At 47.9% G+C, this 17,794-nt stretch overlaps 1 protein-coding gene across 1 annotated transcript; it reads left to right on the top strand.

The window, feature by feature from the left end:
- The first annotated feature begins 15,300 nt into the window (after positions 1–15,300).
- Positions 15,301–16,520, top strand: LOC123115694 (tuliposide A-converting enzyme 2, chloroplastic). Its single transcript, XM_044536799.1, has one exon. The coding sequence runs from the start codon at positions 15,474–15,476 to the stop codon at positions 16,407–16,409; it is 936 nt and encodes a 311-aa protein (XP_044392734.1). The 5' UTR covers positions 15,301–15,473; the 3' UTR covers positions 16,410–16,520.
- The last annotated feature ends 1,274 nt before the right edge of the window (positions 16,521–17,794 follow it).

The following is a 17,794-nucleotide window of genomic DNA, read 5'->3' as shown; positions in this document are numbered from 1 at the left end:
GTATGTCCAAATCTCAAACCGCTTTCGCCGTTGGATTCCTTGCATCAAGACCTTCAAAACTAGATTCCATGTTGTCACATCCTTAGCCTTGCTATGCACTTGGACTAACTTGATTGTTGCATCATGTCTAATTTATTTGAAAGTTGAAATGGGGATTGCTCAAACCCTAGCACCAGATCAAATCAACTAGGTGCAAATAAAAATATTCTCAATGAACCCAAAATGCATTTCAGAAAAGTTCATCATTTTTGGATTAGTCCAGAACCTCTCCCAAAAATGGTGCACATTTTTTTAGGTCATTCTGGATTTTTGAATTAAATCATATGTTATTTGCATTTGGGCATTTAATTGCTAAATAATATTTTAAATGCTCAAATAATCACAAACTAAAATGTTTTTTGTTGGAAATATTCCAAACAGTCACATTGAGCAGTTTCATGATTTTTGAAAATGCCCTGACATTTTTATTAAAGCCAAACACAATTACAGAAAATAGAAAACAGAAACAATTTAGAAAAGAGAGAGAGAGCTTACCCGGCCTCACCTGGGCAGCCCACCTGCCTGTGCGGCCCAGTACCGCAGCTGGATGGCCCAGCCAACTAGCCCAGCCCACCAGGGCTCCTCCCTGTCGTCTTCCACCTCCTGCCAGTAGGCAGGAGGGCGTGTGGCCGCCGTGCACGCACACGCGCCCCGGCCACCTCCTGCTTGCCGCTTTCCCCCTCGTCGCCCTGGACCTCCCTCGCGACGCCACGCACCCGCTGGACCTCTCTCACTCTCTCCCGTGCTTCTCCCCCCTCCTCTGCTCTCTCCCGCACCACACCCGAGCGCACCCGACGCCGCCGTTCGCTGCCACCACGGCCACAGGCCACCCCACGCCTCGCCGACGCACCAAGAAGCCCCGCCTCGTCCCCCTCTTCCTCCTCACCAAGATGTAAGGCGCTGGAAGCCCCTGGACGCTGCCAGCTCCGCCGTTTCCCTCCTTGGCCACCAAGGACCGCCGTCGTTGATTCGCCGCCTCCCGAGCTTCCCCGAGCTCGCCGAGGCCACCGCTGCACCCGCTGTGAGCTCCGCCATCGTTTCCCCCTCTCCCCGTGCCCTACCTCCCTCTCTAGCCGCCGTTCGCAACGAGCCGAGAGCTCTTTGCCGCCGGCCATGTCGCCGCCGTGGTTACGGCTGCTGAAGCTCGTTGTAGACCACATCACTGTACTAAGTGCCTCCCCACGAGCCCGTAGCACGCCCCAGCTCGCCTTCCCGTGCCCCCTAGCTCTCGCTCGCGTCACACCCGAACGCCGGCGCCGCCACAAGCTCGACTCCGACGAGCTCACTCCACCCTAGCTCCTCCCGCTTGCACCATTCGATGCGGACGAGTCTCCTCGTTCCGTAGATGGCCTCGGCCTTCGATTTGGTCACCGTGGGATAAAACCCGAATGCCTCCGCCGTCTCTGGCCTCGCCGGCGACAAGCCGTGGGTCAACTCCGGCGAGTTGACCCGGGTTTGACCCCTGTTTGACCCTCCCCTGGGTCATTGACATGTGGGGCCATCCCCTGCTAATTACCAAGGTTTAGGTTTTTTTAGTGTTAACAAACTCTGTTAATTAGACTAGACACTGACACGCAGGACCCACTGGTCAGTTTGACCTGGACCGCCCCGTTGACCTGCTGACGTCACAGTGACGTAGTGCTGATGCAGTTAATTATTTTCTGGATTTATTCTTATTCAGGAAAATCCAGAAAATACCACAAACTTCTAAACATCATAGAAATTCAACCGTAACTCCAAATGAAATAAATTATATATGAAAAATGATCAGAGAAATCCAATCTATACATCTGCACTGGTTTCATGCATGTTAGAGCAACTTAACCCTGCTGTTTAGATGAAACAAGTTAATGCACCTTTATGACTTCAATTAATGGGTTTGCATTTGAATCTTTGGTTCAAATGGACTCATTTCAATCTGTTCTAGCTTGCATTAGCCCAAAACACATTGATATTGCCAAGTCATAGCATGCATCATATTGTGCATTGCATTGATCGTGTTTCTTCTCTGTTTGCCGGTGTTGTTCCCCCTCGGTAGAAGTTGTATCGACGTTGTGATCGTTGACACTGATGAAGACTCAATGCTATCTTCAGAAGTGCCAGGCAAGCAAAACTCCCTTGTTCATTCTGATACAATTCCACTCTCTCGCTCCTGCTCTCTTTTACTGCATTAGGACAACAACGATTCAACTGTTACATGCTACGGTAGTTGAACCCCTTTATCCTTTGCATGACCTGTCATTCCACAGTAAATAGATGAAACCCACTAGCATGAGTAGGAGTTGTTTGAGCCCTGTTGTGCCTACTCATTCATGCTTGTTTGTCATGCCTGCTATTGCTTAGAGTTGAGTCAGGTCTGATTCATCGGGAATGAATCAGAGGTGTGTGAACATGTCCTACTGTGTGTGAGCTAAGTGTGTGAACACGATTTGGTAAAGGTAGCGGTGAGAGGCCATCTAGGAGTACATGGTGGGTTGTCTTATTGCAGCCGTCCTCAGGAACTGAGTACTGTGTTTGTGATCCATGAACAGCTACTACCACACATTGGGTTCCGGTAACTCGACCCCTCTTGACTTATTAATCAACCTGATCTCTGTCCAGGAGTTGCAACTAGTTTCTGGTGTTTCTAGGTAGTGTTAGTAGTCTACCAAGTGGCACCCAGTACAGGTGGGCTTGGGACAGACTAGGCACAGTGGCACGATGTAACAAGTGGTACCCGGATGGTGGGCTTGGGAACCCTGCTCACATCGTTTGGGGCCGTGAGCGACACCCCGGCCGGATCTCCTTGCGGATGGAACCCGAATAGGCAATAAACCTGGACAAGAGACTTGTGTGGTTAGTCAGGTCGTGGCCGACTCCCTCGCCAGGCTTCCGCTTGAAGGTTGCCGAGATACACGAGGTGTACATGGCGGTAAGTGGCGAGAGCGTGTGTGAAGAAGTACACCCCTGCAGGGTTAACATCATCTATTCGAATAGCCGTGTCCGCGGTAAAGGACTTCCGGGTTGCCTGTACAGTTCATAGACAAGTGAAAGTGGATACTCTAAAATACGCAAGATAAGCGCGAGTGCTATGGATGGTGTTCTCGTAGGGAGACGGGCGCAGATCCATAGTAGTGTATTGGTTGGTGAATATGTGGACTCGTGTGTGCCACCTCAAAGAGTTACATTGCAGTAATAGTTCAGGATAGCCACCGAGTCAAAGCTGGCTTGCTGCAGTCAAACTCCACCATCCCCTTTGTTGATAATGATGCATATGTAGATAGTTCTGATGTAAGTCTTGCTGGGTACATTTGTACTCACGTTTGCCTATTTTATGTTTTTGCAGAGAGACTTCCGTCTCACTAGTAGTTCTGCGTGGACTTCGACGTTTAGCTTGTTATGTCAGCTACGATCTTGTGCCCTCGGCAGGATCTAGTAGATAGTCAGGCTTCTCAGCCTTTTTCATTTGTAGATGTCTGTACTCAGACATGTTGAGCTTCCGCTTGTGCTTTGACTTGTATGCTCTGAATGTTGGGTCATGAGACCCATGTTTGTAATATCTCGCTCCTCAGAGCCTATTGAATAAAATACTTGAGTCGTAGAGTCATGTTGTGATGCCATGTTGTATTTGCACATATCGAGCATATTGTATGTATGTTATTGAAATGCTTGGTATGTGTGGGATCTGACTATCTAGTTGTTTATCCTTAGTAGCCTCTCTTACCGGGAAATGTCTCCTAGTGCTTCCACTGAGCCATGGTAGCTTGCTACTACTCCGGAACACTTAGGCTGGCCGGCATGTGTCCTTCTTCATTCCTGTGTCTGTCCCTTCGGGGAAATGTCACGCGATGAATACCGGAGTCCTGTTAGCCCGCTACAGCCCGGTTCACCGGAGTCCTGTTAGCCCAGTGCTACAGCCTGGATTCACTCGTTGATGACCGACACGTTCGATGCTGGGTCATGGATGCCTGTCCCTGTAAGTTTGTGCCACTTTGGGTTTTACGACTAGCCATGTCAGCCCGGGCTCCTTATCATATGGATGCTAGCGACACTATCATATACGTGTGCCAAAAGGCACAAACGGTCCCGGGCAAAGGTAAGGCGACACCCGTGGGGATACCGTGCGTGAGGCCGCAAAGTGATATGAGGTGTTACATGCTAGATCGATGTGGCATTGAGTCGGGGTCCTGACAGCTTTGGTATCAGATCTTGACTGCCTGTAGGATTACCAAGCCAAACTGGTCGAAGTTGAGTCTAGTAATTCTTTAGTTATATAGGGGAATTGATTGTGGGATGGAACGTAAGGCTCTTTTTACTCCTTATCCCTTATGCCTTCTGATCTGAGTCATCTTATCTTTCCTACGGGGTTAAGGAACTAGGCCTTCTCTTCTTTCTATTAGGATCACATGTTACTAATCCGTAGACCTATAGGATTGATGGTTCTAAGCTTCAGTTCAGTTCCTACTTCTTCCATATGTTAACTGTTGATCTTGGAACCTTAATATTGTGATGTTGAGTGGTTATGCCACCATTTTTGTAGGATGTCTCAAATCTTTTCTGAGCATTTACAGGCATTATGCTGTCCGAGTCATCCCAGGTTTCTAAATACTCAGAAGTATTTGCAAATTCCTTCTTTCCGTTCCTGATGTTTCTTTGGGCCAGATTAACCACGCTAATCGGTGAGTTGAGGTACTCTGCTGCCTTGACATATATGTTGGAGTTATTATTATGACCCTAGGTGTCTTAGAGTGCCACCTAGTTATCTAGCCATGTATTGTGTTCCCAGTGTGATGATTCTGGCCTTTATTCTCGAAAGCATCCCGTGATGCTACTTAGTAGTAGGTATTCTACTCCTTGGGTTTTGAACCCGAGATTCACCCCACCTACTTCATGTTGATAGTGTTTGCTCGTTCCTTTAGGTTATTAGTAACCTTTGCGTTAGTCCTCGAGATTCGTGGTGTATCCTTCTTCCAAATACCATGAACTGCTTATGGCAGAAGATCTTGACCAAAAGATCACAATAAGAGTGCTCTTGACGAGTTCTCGATTCCATGCTGTAACTCTACCAATCCTACCTCTCCGCATGGATTATCCGGAAGAAATTTGTTGAACTTGGTTCGACATACTAATCCATGCATCCACAACTCAGAAAATCATATGTTCCTTTGAGTTGTCCCCCTTTAGTTATATTCTGACCTTTGTCTATCAGTTGATAGTCAAGAGTATGCGTGCATTCATTCATCGATGCCTATTACTCTTGTGGTCCGTCAAGCCATTCTATCCCGGAATGACTAGGAGGAACAAACTCCAGTACCTCATCCACATCCAGGATTGGGTCAAAGTAGTTGTACCTCACAGATCAAAATACAATCCAGCTTCTGGTCTGTTCTACCTTGAAGTATTACCATCTTTATATCAGGATTGTCATGGGAATTGCACACCATCCTATGAACTCTTGATACAGTGATACTTCTCACCATCATTACTCATTCCTCGGTTCCGTGTTGTCACAACCGGAGTGCCGACAAGTGATTCGTGATGTGTGAAATCTATACTCCTAGCAACTCTGTTGCTTGGTGGTTAAATGGACAATAACTTCATTCTTAGTGTGTTGGTTATCAAATCACCATTCTGAGATTGATCGTGCTACCTAGTCCCTTTTCCTGGTGCACTTCTCGATCAATGAGTTAGGGCTATGCCAATCTCTTGCTTATTTGATCATATCGCCTTGCCCTGAAAAGCAAGATTGTTCTCGAGATTAGTAACATATGGTTGTTCGTGATTTTCCGAATATCTTCTCGGAGGTATCACCAGGTTGTCACCTGACCGCTATGTTGAGTTCGTGATCAAGTTGGTTCCTTGTAACCACCCCCTCTCTCCAAGAATCTGTGTTGGATACCCCTGAGCTAGTTGGTTAAGCTAAACAACAACTTGGAGAGTTGGAAGATGAAAGCTTGTCCGACTTAGTTCATTCTAAGGGATATCTTGTATGTGTGTTGAAGAAAGGTGATATCTTCATTGATTGATCCTCGCGATCAATTGCTGGACCTATCATCCTAACCAAAACTTTGATTTGAGTGTGGGCTATCCTCAAATCAAATCAGAACCAACGATATTCGTAATGCTGTCTTACTCGTGGTTGTTTCCTCGAGCATACACCATTATATCTTTTGGGTCTGGCCAATGCTATCACCTTGTTCACACAATTGTGGAATTCCATTTATATGGAAACCTGGATGAATTGTTGTTGAGCCCATCGACAACATCCTTGTCTTCTCCATAATTATGTTGAACATTAAGCTGGTGTTGTAAACTTTTGAAAGCATTTCTTCATGCTAGCTCGTGAAGCATATGTTCGGATGTAAGAAGTGACTTCCTCCAGTTCATGTGCATTTGATGCAAGTTGCCGTCGTGGATTTGAGGAGGTCAATGTTGCTTCCTTTGGAATCATCCCAAATCAGTCATGCATACGTGCGAAGTATTCTGTGGTTTGGAGACTTGCAACCTTCATTCCATATGTATCCCTAGCACACCAAGCCACTAACTAATTTGTTCAAGGAGAAGAAGTTCCTTCATAAGAGCTAATCATATGACTTATGCAAGGACTCTGATATCCTCGATGATGGTTCCCTACCAGAACTCGGTAGTGTTTCATTATAAGACTACTATGTGGTCATGCTTGTCTCGGACAACATGTTCACATATTGTAGCAGAACCAGCTCATGTTTTGGAGCTTGCTATCGTAATTCATCCCCCGAGAATATCGCAATGTCATCTCGTCGATTTGGGTTGCAAACTTTCATTTTTTTTTCTTTCTAGACTTAATGAGTCTGAATTATCCTATTACCAACCAGATCTGAATCTCAGGCAGATATGATGGTTGGAACGTCTCCCAAGAGCTATAATATTGGTCTCTCTGTAACCGGTATAGTGGATGTCGTGGCCAACACACCCAGCTGGAAGACCTACTATTGTAGTATCTTGATTGAGAAAGTTGGCCACCTCCCCATAAGGATTTCATAGGATTTACTCCAGAAGTTGTTCCTTATGGATTCTTGTGTTCCCGAAGTCCGACCTTTTACTTGATGTTCTAGATATCAAACCATACTTATGAATGGGATACGCTAGCACATCGAGGAGAACATTAGAAGCGGAGTGCTAAATGTCTCTCGGTCGATCATCCAGATTTTGTTCCCTTGGCCTCGCTAAGGTGAAAACTGAGAAGATGTTATCTTCCTTTGCATCTGCATCGTCCATTACTATTCATCATGGTGGTATGATGTGTTGCCAAGATCCTCGGCACGGATGTTGGTAAAACCTTGATGAATATGGAAATGCTCAAGTTCCTGAGGGCATGCTCAGACACTAGGTTATATCCTCGGTATCAATTGGAATGTGCCTTCCTTTTTGCCGAGTTGTTCTATAACCGTAGTTTCCGTTCCAAACTGGGTATGACATTCTTTCGAATTCCTTCAATCGATCAATTTTGAATTGCCTCGGGCTGGTATGAAGAGTTTCAATGATCTCCGAATCAAAGGTAATTCTTTTTGCCACTTAAGGGGATATTTCTACGAGTCACCTTCCCTAAGGTGCATCGTTATGGTATCAGTGCAACTCAATTCCTCGCTACGTCGACAACGGTTCACCAGCTTCTTAAGTGTGGAATTGTTGCCTACCTACTGAACCTTCGTCATCTCTCTTACACCATCATTCTAGTTTTATGCTCCGTGTCTCAGCTTGAGAGATGTTTCCATGTCTCAATCCATGAGTTGATCCTAAGCTGTTCGATCTTCGAGGAGATCGATCCTTCTAGAGTTTTCCCTTTCTTCTTGTCATCATGTTGAATGAAGATCTCGAAAGCAAAGACGTCAAGATCGATTTGAAGCAATGAGTCAACATCTTCAAGAAGGGAAAATGGATCATGAAGATTGTGATAGTTTTGTGAACCCCCTTTCCTCTTACCTCACGTATTGAATCTCGGGGCGAGATTCTTGTTTAGTGGGGGTGAGTTGTCACATCCCTAGCCTTGCTATGCACTTGGACTAGCTTGGTTGTTGCATCATGTCTAATTTATTTGAAAGTTGAAATGGGGATTGCTCAAACCCTAGCACTAGATCAAATCAACTAGGTTCAAATAAAAATATTCTCAATGAACCCAAAATGCCCTTCAGAAAAGTTCATCATTTTTGGATTAGTCTAGAACCTCTCCCAAAAATGGTGCACATTTTTCTAGGCCATTCTGGATTTTTGAATTAAATCATATGTTATTTTCATTTGGGCATTTAATTGCTAAATAATATTTTAAATGCTCAAATAATCACAAACTGAAATGTTTGTTGTTGGAAATATTCCAAACAGTGACATTGAGCAGTTTCATGATTTTTGGAAATGCCCTGGCATTTTTATTAAAGCCAAACACAATTACAGAAAATAAAAAACAGAAACAATTTAGAAAAGAGAGAGAGAGCTTACGTGGCCTCACCTGGGCAGCCCACCTGCCTGTGCGGCCCAGTACCACAGCTGGCCGGCCCAGCCAACTAGCCCAGCCCACCAGGGCTCCTCCCTGTCGTCTTCCACCTCCTGCCAGTAGGCAGGAGGGCGTGTGGCCGCCGTGCACGCACACGCGCCCTGGCCACCTCCTGCTTGCCGCTTTCCCCCTCGTCGCCCTGGACCTCCCTCGCGACGCCACGCACCCCCTGGACCTCTCTCACTCTCTCCCGTGCTTCTCCCCCCTCCTCTGCTCTCTCCCGCGCCACACCCGAGCGCACCTGACACCGCCGTTTGCTGCCACCACGGCCATAGGCCACCCCACGCCTCGCCGATGCGCCAAGAAGCCCCACCTCGTCCCCCTCTTCCTCCTCACCAAGATGTAAGGCGCTGGAAGCCCCTGGACGCCGCCAGCTCCGCCGTTTCCCTCCTTGGCCACCGAGGACCGCCGCCGTTGATTCGCTGCCTCCCGAGCTTCCCCGAGCTCGCCGAGGCCACCGCTGCACCCGCTGTGAGCTCCGCCATCGTTTCCCCATCTCCCCGTGCCCTACCTCCCTCTCTAGACGCCGTTCGCAACGAGCCGAGAGATCTTCGCCGCCGGCCATGTCGCCGCCGTGGCTACGGCTGCTGAAGCTCGCAGTAGACCACATCACTGCACTAAGTGCCTCCCCACGAGCCCGTAGCACGCCCCAGCTCGCCTTCCCGTGCCCCTAGCTCTCGCTCGCGTCACACCCGAACGCCGGCGCCGCCACGAGCTCGACTCCGGTGAGCTCGCTCCACCCTAGCTCCTCCCGCTCGCACCATTCGATGCGGATGAGTCTCGTCGTTCCGTAGATGGGCTCGGCCTTCGATTTGGTCGCCGTGGGACGAAACCCGAATGCCTCCGCCGTCTCTGGCCTCGCCGGCGACGAGCCGTGGGTCAACTCCGGCGAGTTGACCCGGGTTTGACCCCCTTTTGACCCTCCCCTGGGTCATTGACATGTGGGGCCAGCCCCTGCTAATTACCAAGGTTTAGTTTTTTTTAGCGTTAACAAACTCTGTTAATTAGACTAGACACTGACACGCGGGACCCACTGGTCAGTTTGACCTGGACCGCCCCGTTGACCTGCTGACGTCACAGTGACGTAGTGCTGAAGCAGTTAATTATTTTCTGGATTTATTCTTATTCAGGAAAATCCAGAAAATACCACAAACTTCTAAAAATCATAGAAATTCAACCGTAACTGCAAATGAAATAAATTATATATGAAAAATGATCAGAAAAATCAAATCTATCCATCTGCACTGGTTTCATGCATGTTAGAGCAACTTAACCCTGCTGTTTAGATGAAACAACTTAATGCACCTTTATGACTTCATATAATGGGTTTGCATTTGAATCTTTGGTTCAAATGGACTCATTTCAATCTGTTCTAGCTTGCATTAGCCCAAAACACATTCATATTGCCATGTCATAGCATGCATCATATTGTGCATTGCATTGATCATGTTTCTTCTCTGTTTGCCGGTGTTGTTCCCCCTCGGCAGAAGTTGTAACGACGTTGTGATCGTTGACACTAATGAAGACTCAATGCTATCTTCAGAAGTGCCAGGCAAGCAAAACCCCCTTGTTCATCCGATACAATTCCACTCTCTCGCTCCTGCTCTCTTTTACTGCATTAGGACAACAACGATTCAACTGTTACATGCTGCGGTAGTTGAACCCCTTTATCCTTTGCATGACCTGTCATTCCACAGTAAATAGATGAAACCCACTAGCATGAGTAGGAGTTGTTTGAGCCCTGTTGTGCCTACTCATTCATGCTTGTTTGTCATGCCTGCTATTGCTTAGAGTTGAGTCAGGTCTGATTCATCGGGAATGAATCAGAGGTGTGTGAACATGTCCTACTGTGTGTGAACACGATTTGGTAAAGGTAGCGGTGAGAGGCCACGTAGGAGTACATGGTGGGTTGTCTCATTGCAGCCATCCTCAGGAACTGAGTTCTGTGTTTGTGATACATGAACATCTACTACTGCACATTGGGTTCCGGTAACTCGGCCCCTCTCGACTTATTAATCAACCTGATCTCTGTCCAGGAGTTGCAACTAGTTTCTGGTGTTTGTAGGTAGTGTTAGTAGTCTACCAAGTGGCACCTGGTACAGGTGGGCTTGGCACAGACTAGGCACAGTGGCACGGTGTACCAAGTGGTACCCGGATGGTGGGCTTGGGAACCCTGCTCACATCGTTTGGGGTCGTGAGCGACACCCCGGCCGGATCTCCTTGCGGATGGAACCCGAATAGGCGATAAACCTGGACGAGAGACTTGTGTGGTTAGTCAGGTCATGGCCGACTCCCTCGCCAGGCTTCCGCTTGAAGGTTGCCGAGATACATGAGGTGTACATGGCGGTAAGTGGCGAGAGCGTGTGTGAAGAAGTACACCCCTGCAGGGTTAACATCATCTATTCGAATAGCCGTGTCCGCGGTAAAGGACTTCTGGGTTGCCTGTATAGTTCATAGACAAGTGAAAGTGGATACTCTAAAATACGCAAGATAAGCGTGAGTGCTATGGATGGCGTTCTCGTAGGGAGACGGGCGCGGATCCATAGTAGTGTATTGGTTGGTGAATATGTGGACTCGTGTGCGCCACCTCAAAGAGTTACATTGCAGTAATAGTTCAGGATAGCCACCGAGTCAAAGCTGGCTTGCTGCAGTCAAACTCCACCATCCCCTTTGTTGATAATGATGCATATGTAGATAGTTCTGATGTAAGTCTTGCTGGGTATATTTGTACTCACGTTTGCCTATTTTATGTCTTTGCAGAGAGACTTCCGTCACACTAGTAGTTCTGCGTGGACTTTGACGTTTAGCTTGTTACCTCAGCTACGATCTTGTGCCCTCGGCAGGATCTAGTAGATAGTCAGGCTTCTCAGCCTTTTTCATTTGTGGATGTCTGTACTCAGACATGTTGAGCTTCCGCTTGTGCTTTGACTTGTATGCTCTGAATGTTGGGTCATGAGACCCATGTTTGTAATATCTCGCTCCTCAGAGCCTATTGAATAAAATACTTGAGTCGTAGAGTCATGTTGTGATGCCATGTTGTATTTGCACATATCGAGCATATTGTATGTATGTTATTGAAATGCTTGGTATGTGTGGGATCTGACTATCTAGTTGTTTATCCTTAGTAGTCTCTCTTACCGGGAAATGTCTCCTAGTGCTCCCATTGAGCCATGGTAGCTTGCTACTGCTCCGGAACACTTGGGCTGGCCGGCATGTGTCCTTCTTCGTTCCTGTGTCTGTCCCTTCGGGGAAATATCACGCGATAAATACCGGAGTCCTGTTAGCCCGCTACAGCCCGGTTCACCGGAGTCCTGTTAGCCCAGTGCTACAGCCTGGATTCACTCGCTGATGACTGACACATTCGATGCTGGGTCATGGAAGACTGTCCCTGTAAGTTTGTGCCACTTTGGGTTTTACGACTAGCCATGTCAGCCCGGGCTCCTTATCATATGGATGCTAGCGACACTATCATATACGTGTGCCAAAAGGCGCAAACGGTCCCGGGCAAAGGTAAGGCGACACCCGTGGGGATACCGTGCGTGAGGCCGCAAAGTGATATGAGGTGTTACATGCTAGATCGATGTGGCATTGAGTCGGGGTCCTGACACATGTTGATAGGTTTTGACGAACTTTTTTTCACGAAAAAACCGGACGAAAAAAACTGACAGAAAAACCATACCGGGAACACGAGTTTTTTCCCTTTTCTAAAGAGGCACGCCCGTGCCTCTGACGAAATCACAACCGTACCTCTCGCGGAAGCAAAATCGTGCCTCTCGTGAAAGAAAAAAAAACAGAAAACGCGTTTTTCCCTTTCCGAAAGAGGCACGTCCATGCCTCTCGCGAAAGCACACCCGTGCCTCTCGCGAAAGCAAAACCATGCCTCTCGTGAAAGAGAAAAAATATATTTTTTTCCTTTTCCGAGGAGGCACGGCCGTGACTCTCGCGAAAGCACAACCGTGCCTCTCGCGGAAGCAAAACCGTGCCTCTCTCGAAAGAAAAAAAAACAGAAAACACGTTTTTTTCGTTTCCAAGAGGCACGGCCGTGCCTCTTGCAAAAGCACAACCATGCCTCTCGCGAAAACAAAACCGTGACTCTCACGAAAAAATGTGTTTTTTTGCGCAAAAGTTTATTTTTTTCAAAAAAAAATTGGTCGAAAAGTTAGGAAAGACCGATGGAAAACCAAAACATCAAAAAAAATATGAAAAAACCCGTTTAAAAAGCCAAAAACTCGTGCGGAAAAATAAAAAAACAAAATCCGAAGGGAGCGCCCAGAGCGCGACACGTGGCGAATGGCTGAGAGCGCGCCAAGTGGCGCTGATCGTTGCGAGACTCCCGAAGGAGCGCTCGTTAATTAGTTGCTCCCCACTTTGGCGCTTCTATGTTATGTGGGTTTTGCTTTGCTTTGTTTTTTCCCTGGTTTTTTAGTCTTAAAAAGAATGAGTGTTGGACTTCTTTAAAGGTGTTTAAATAAAAATCGCGCCGAACTTTCCCAAAATCGGCAAAACCGAGCAGAAGGTTCTGCGAACTGTCCTTAGAAGCTTGGGCCGGCATGCTTGAGCTTTTCCCTCTAGGTAAGACCTCCTCCAATGCAAATGTGCTTAGATGAGGTGCTAAGTATATTAAATATCTTAGCAACTCAAGTCCTCAATGCAAAAGGTGCTAAGTTTTTGGGTGCTAAGCTCCATGCATTTAATTAGTTATAGACTCAGAATTGTGCTTCCACCTAGTACAGGTGCTTAGCACCGTTTCTTCCTGGGGTCACCATACTACTCTCTCTTGTTAACTAGCATGCCACATCAATTTTTTTACTTAGTTGGCAACCTTAGCACCTGTACAATGTGAAGCATTGGGAGGGGCCTAAGGCTACCCAATTCGTGGATTCTCAAAAATAAAATAAAATAAAATAAAAAGCTATCGTATTAAACTGACATACAACTTTTGAACCACTAAGCCCTTCTAAAATAATTAGAAGTCTGCCGTGAAGTAGGGGTTCCACCACGCCCCAGATGTACCTAATGTAAGCACCACATCACATTTAGCCAGTTTATGTTTGGTTCAATATCTTAGGGTTGATTCAGGAGGTATGCTACACCTAATTGTAAATCTACGGAATTAGAGTTACATGATGAGATGGCAAGATTTGATTTGGAAGAAAAAGGGATGGGGGGGGGGGGGGGGGGGCACCCTGGAATTCGGGAAGAGATTAGTGGGAAATTTTGTAACCCATTCATATGTGTAGGATTATTTTTGTTGATAAAAGGCTGTCTATTGAACTTCAATTAGAGTTGCATCATTTGTAGGATTTCTGTTTTTTTAGCCTCACTTGCATAGATATAGATCATAGATCAGTACAGACCCACAACACAAAATGCATGCACACCACAACACACACCCGCTATGCGCATATCAAGTTCTACAACACATACGACACGTCTTGAGAAACTTTCGAACCTATCTGACTCCATAAACGATGGGTGCATCGCACCTCTATCCAAGGGAAGGATCTTGGGCGGGCTGGGTAGCCACTGCCAGTTGCCGACCCAAACCATGGAGCCACGCTTCGTCCGCAGGTTTTTTTGATGATTCAGCTAGTTTTGACCGTATCCGTATGTACTCCCTCCGGTCCTTTTTAGTGTGCGTATAACTTTTTTCAGTTTTTTCCGGAATGGTCTGCGCGATCCATATTTTAAGCGATTCTTTCCTATCCTACCCCTGATTTAACGCTTCGCTGCAACCAGCAGTAACTGCTCACCCCCTCCCATGCGCGCATGCCTCGCATGCAACGAGCAGTAACTATGGCGTGGCGGAGGGAACGAGGAAAAGGAAAAAAAAAAGGAGCCAATCAACTGGTGCTGCGGATTCCAGGGCGTTGTTATCAATTGCATGCACGCATTTATATCCATCCAGCTTTTTCCATACGGCTCATGCAACCAAAGGGCAAATTAGTCCAAAATATTTGAACCGAGGCCCTCCTTGGTATCCGGGCTTGCACTTAGACGCACAGTAAAAAGGACCAGAGGGAGTACTCTAGCAATCAGTTGCTGTTGTAATCGTACTCCCTTCTCTGAAAATACTTGTTGAAGAAATAGATGTATTTAAACTTATTTTAGTTATAGATATATTCAATTTTATTCATCTCTCCAACAAGTATTCAGAGACAGAGGAAGTATGTTTTAGAGGGTGCTTGGATACGTTTTAGTCACATGACTAAAAGTAGTGGGACTAAAACTTGCTAGCCTCACCCATGCTTGGATCCAAATACTAAAGAGACTAAAATCAAGTTATTGAGCATTTATTATCCTCCAAATCCTCCAATCCAGAACTCGCATGTGTTAAAGGAGAGGAATTAAATGAGCAGAGAGAGGGCTAATACATATTTTAGTAGGTTTCCTATGACTAAAAAATTTTAGCCTCAAGACTAGTTCTAGCCTCTCTTTAGTCATGGGTGCTTGGAACTTTAGCCTCTAAAAGAGACTATTTTTAGTCAAACTAAAAATAGTCCCTGGATCCCAGCACCCTCTTAGGCAGCTCCGTAGCAGACATGTCACGCAACCGGCCAGCCCGTGCATGTACGACAGCTCGGTGATCAAAGGAAGAATGCAACGACATCCGAGAACTTAGTAAGACATAGAAGGATCTGTCTTCGGAGGCAAGTAATCGTGGATTCAGAACTTCATTTGTAAGCAACACACCGAGTAGGCACTAAGAGTTCAAATCCAAAAGTTCTGCCGGCCATCTAGAAGCGCAGAACTCGCCATCAGCCGCGCGAATGCTGCCGATGCGCTGTTGGAGGCGTGGAGACGCCGAGAAATATACCACGTCGCCATCAGTTGCTAGTCGGCACAACAAACACATATAGTCGTCCCCGCAGGCAGCGCTCGATCGACCCCAGCCAGAGCCCAGAGCAGCAGCTACTAGCCAGTGAGCATGGCGTCCAACGCCGCACCCGACGACAACGAGGTGGCGCACGACTACGGCCTCGTCCGTGTCTACAAGAGCGGCCGCGTCGAGCGGCCCCTGGTGGCTCCGCCCGCGGCGGCCGGCCTCGATCCCGTCACCGGCGTCGAGTCCAAGGACGTCCAGCTCGGCGACTACTCCGCCCGCCTCTACCTGCCCCCGGCCGCGTCCGCGGCCGCAGACAAGCTCCCTGTCATCGTCTACGTCCACGGGGGCGGCTTCGTGGCCGAGTCCGTCGCGTCCCCCAACGGCCACCGCTTCCTCAACAGCCTCACCGCCGCCTGCCCTGCCCTCGCCGTCTCCGTCGAGTACCGCCTCGCCCCGGAGCACCCGCTCCCTGCGGCGTACGAGGACTGCGTCGCCGCCCTCGGGTGGGTGCTCTCGGCCGCCGACCCGTGGGTCGCCGAGCACGGCGACCTGGGCCGCGTCTTCGTGGCCGGGGACAGCGCCGGGGCCAACGCCTGCCACCACCTCGTCATCCAGCCGGACGCCGTGCGCCTCAAGGGCGCGGTGCTGATCCACCCCTGGTTCTGGGGCTCCGAGGCCGTCGGCGAGGAGACGCGCAACCCCGCGTGGCGCGCCATGGGCGGGCGGCTGTGGGAGTTCGCGTGCCCCGGCTCGACTGGCATCGACGACGCGCGGATGAACCCGATGGCGCCCGGCGCACCTGGGCTGGAAACACTTGCGTGCGAGAGGGTCATGGTGTGCGTCGCGGAGGGCGACTTCCTCAGGTGGCGCGGCCGCGCGTACGCGGAGTCCGTGGCCGCGGCGAGGGGCGGCGAGGGGCAGGGGGTTGAGCTGCTGGAGACGATGGGGGAGGGGCACGTCTTCCACCTCTTCAAGCCCGACTGCGACAAAGCCAAGGAGATGTTCGACAGGATCGTCGCCTTCGTTAACGCGCCGTGATGCTCGTGTGGATGTGCCCACTTATTATCAGGCCGGCAGCTTTGTGTGTCGCGCGGGCGCTACCTACTCAAATAAATGGATTGCGAGGATGAAATAAATTAAATTAGATAATTTTGTGGAGTGTCTTCGCGTGCTCTCGCCTATTATGCTTTGGTTCACTAAAATCTTTCTGTTCATGATAATATGTTTCTCATTTATATAAAAAAGTCATAGTACAAGTCACGTACAGATCGATCTAATAGAACTGAAAGAACTGCAGAACACTAGTCTTTACGTTAAGAAAGACTACCAATTAGAATCAAAACCGAAGAAACCTTTAAGTTTGACACCAACACCAGACCGTGGCGCCACCACAGCAGCCAAAAAAAAAAATGACAGATCACCACCTCAGCCAACCTCGACGCGGATCCATCACAGATCCTCTAAGGTGGCCGACCAAAGACGAAACCGTTACCGTCGAACGAATTAGACCAGGGCAACACATCAGACACGTCACTGAACTCCAGATATGACACCCCGCACAACTTAAGACATCGGATGAGGAAACCATACCTGTCATCCACGAACCATGAACCCAACAGACGATCTACCATTTTCCAGATGCCGCCGATGCAGACCACAATCTGCATCCGCTTTTAGACTACCTGCTAAGCTCCGCGCCCGATGGAGCAAACGCTGTCGCAACAACGGAGTCCGAGGACACAAATCCACCATGTGGATATCGCCGTCACACCATCCTTGTTTGAACAGATTGGTTTTCAAACCCATCCTCAACCATTGGACTAATCTCCTCGTAGGGGAAGTTTCCGAAGAATCTTTATTCAGCGTCGTTCTCGCCACCGCCTAAGCAAAGACGATGAACAATCTAAAAAACTAGATTACGAGGGCCTAAAAATGATCCACACGTGTGGATCCGGTGACCCCCCTCACCATCAACGATCGAGGTTGTCAGCAGAGGGGAGCTGTCGGAGAATGGCCGCGAAGGAACTCTCCTGGCTGCGGCTAGCGAAATTGCTTTTCTTTCTTTGGGTTGAAGAAAGAAAACTACCACGTAGTTAGGTCTTGCGAGGTTGACGAAATTGTAATTTGGCTACAGGGAGCATATGCCACTGCTTGCCAAAAATGTATTTTGCAAATTGTTTTATTTCTTTAAAATATATGTGTTCAATGTCACACTCAAATGCTATCCGTAAATTTTAAGGGAAAAGCTTAAGCATTTTGATTTGTGCAAAAAAAAAACAAATCAAACATCAAATGTTACCTTCAAATGTTGCGCTTAATTTGCTTTTTTCACCGACAAAGCATTGATATTCTGTTTCGCATCAAAATTGTCAAGCATGCTTGTTACATTGTCATGAATATCTAAAAAGTAGAATTTATTGCGT

Source organism: Triticum aestivum, chromosome 5B, assembly GCF_018294505.1.
Source record: "Triticum aestivum cultivar Chinese Spring chromosome 5B, IWGSC CS RefSeq v2.1, whole genome shotgun sequence".
Classification (NCBI taxonomy): domain Eukaryota; kingdom Viridiplantae; phylum Streptophyta; class Magnoliopsida; order Poales; family Poaceae; genus Triticum; species Triticum aestivum.
Note: the sequence above shows the minus strand (reverse complement) of the source record. Positions and strands in the feature narration are given on the sequence as shown.

Excerpts from the sequence above, each read along its gene's own strand:
- LOC123115694 (XM_044536799.1), top strand. The coding sequence starts at position 15,474 with ATGGCGTCCAACGCCGCACCCGACGACAACGAGGTGGCGCACGACTAC.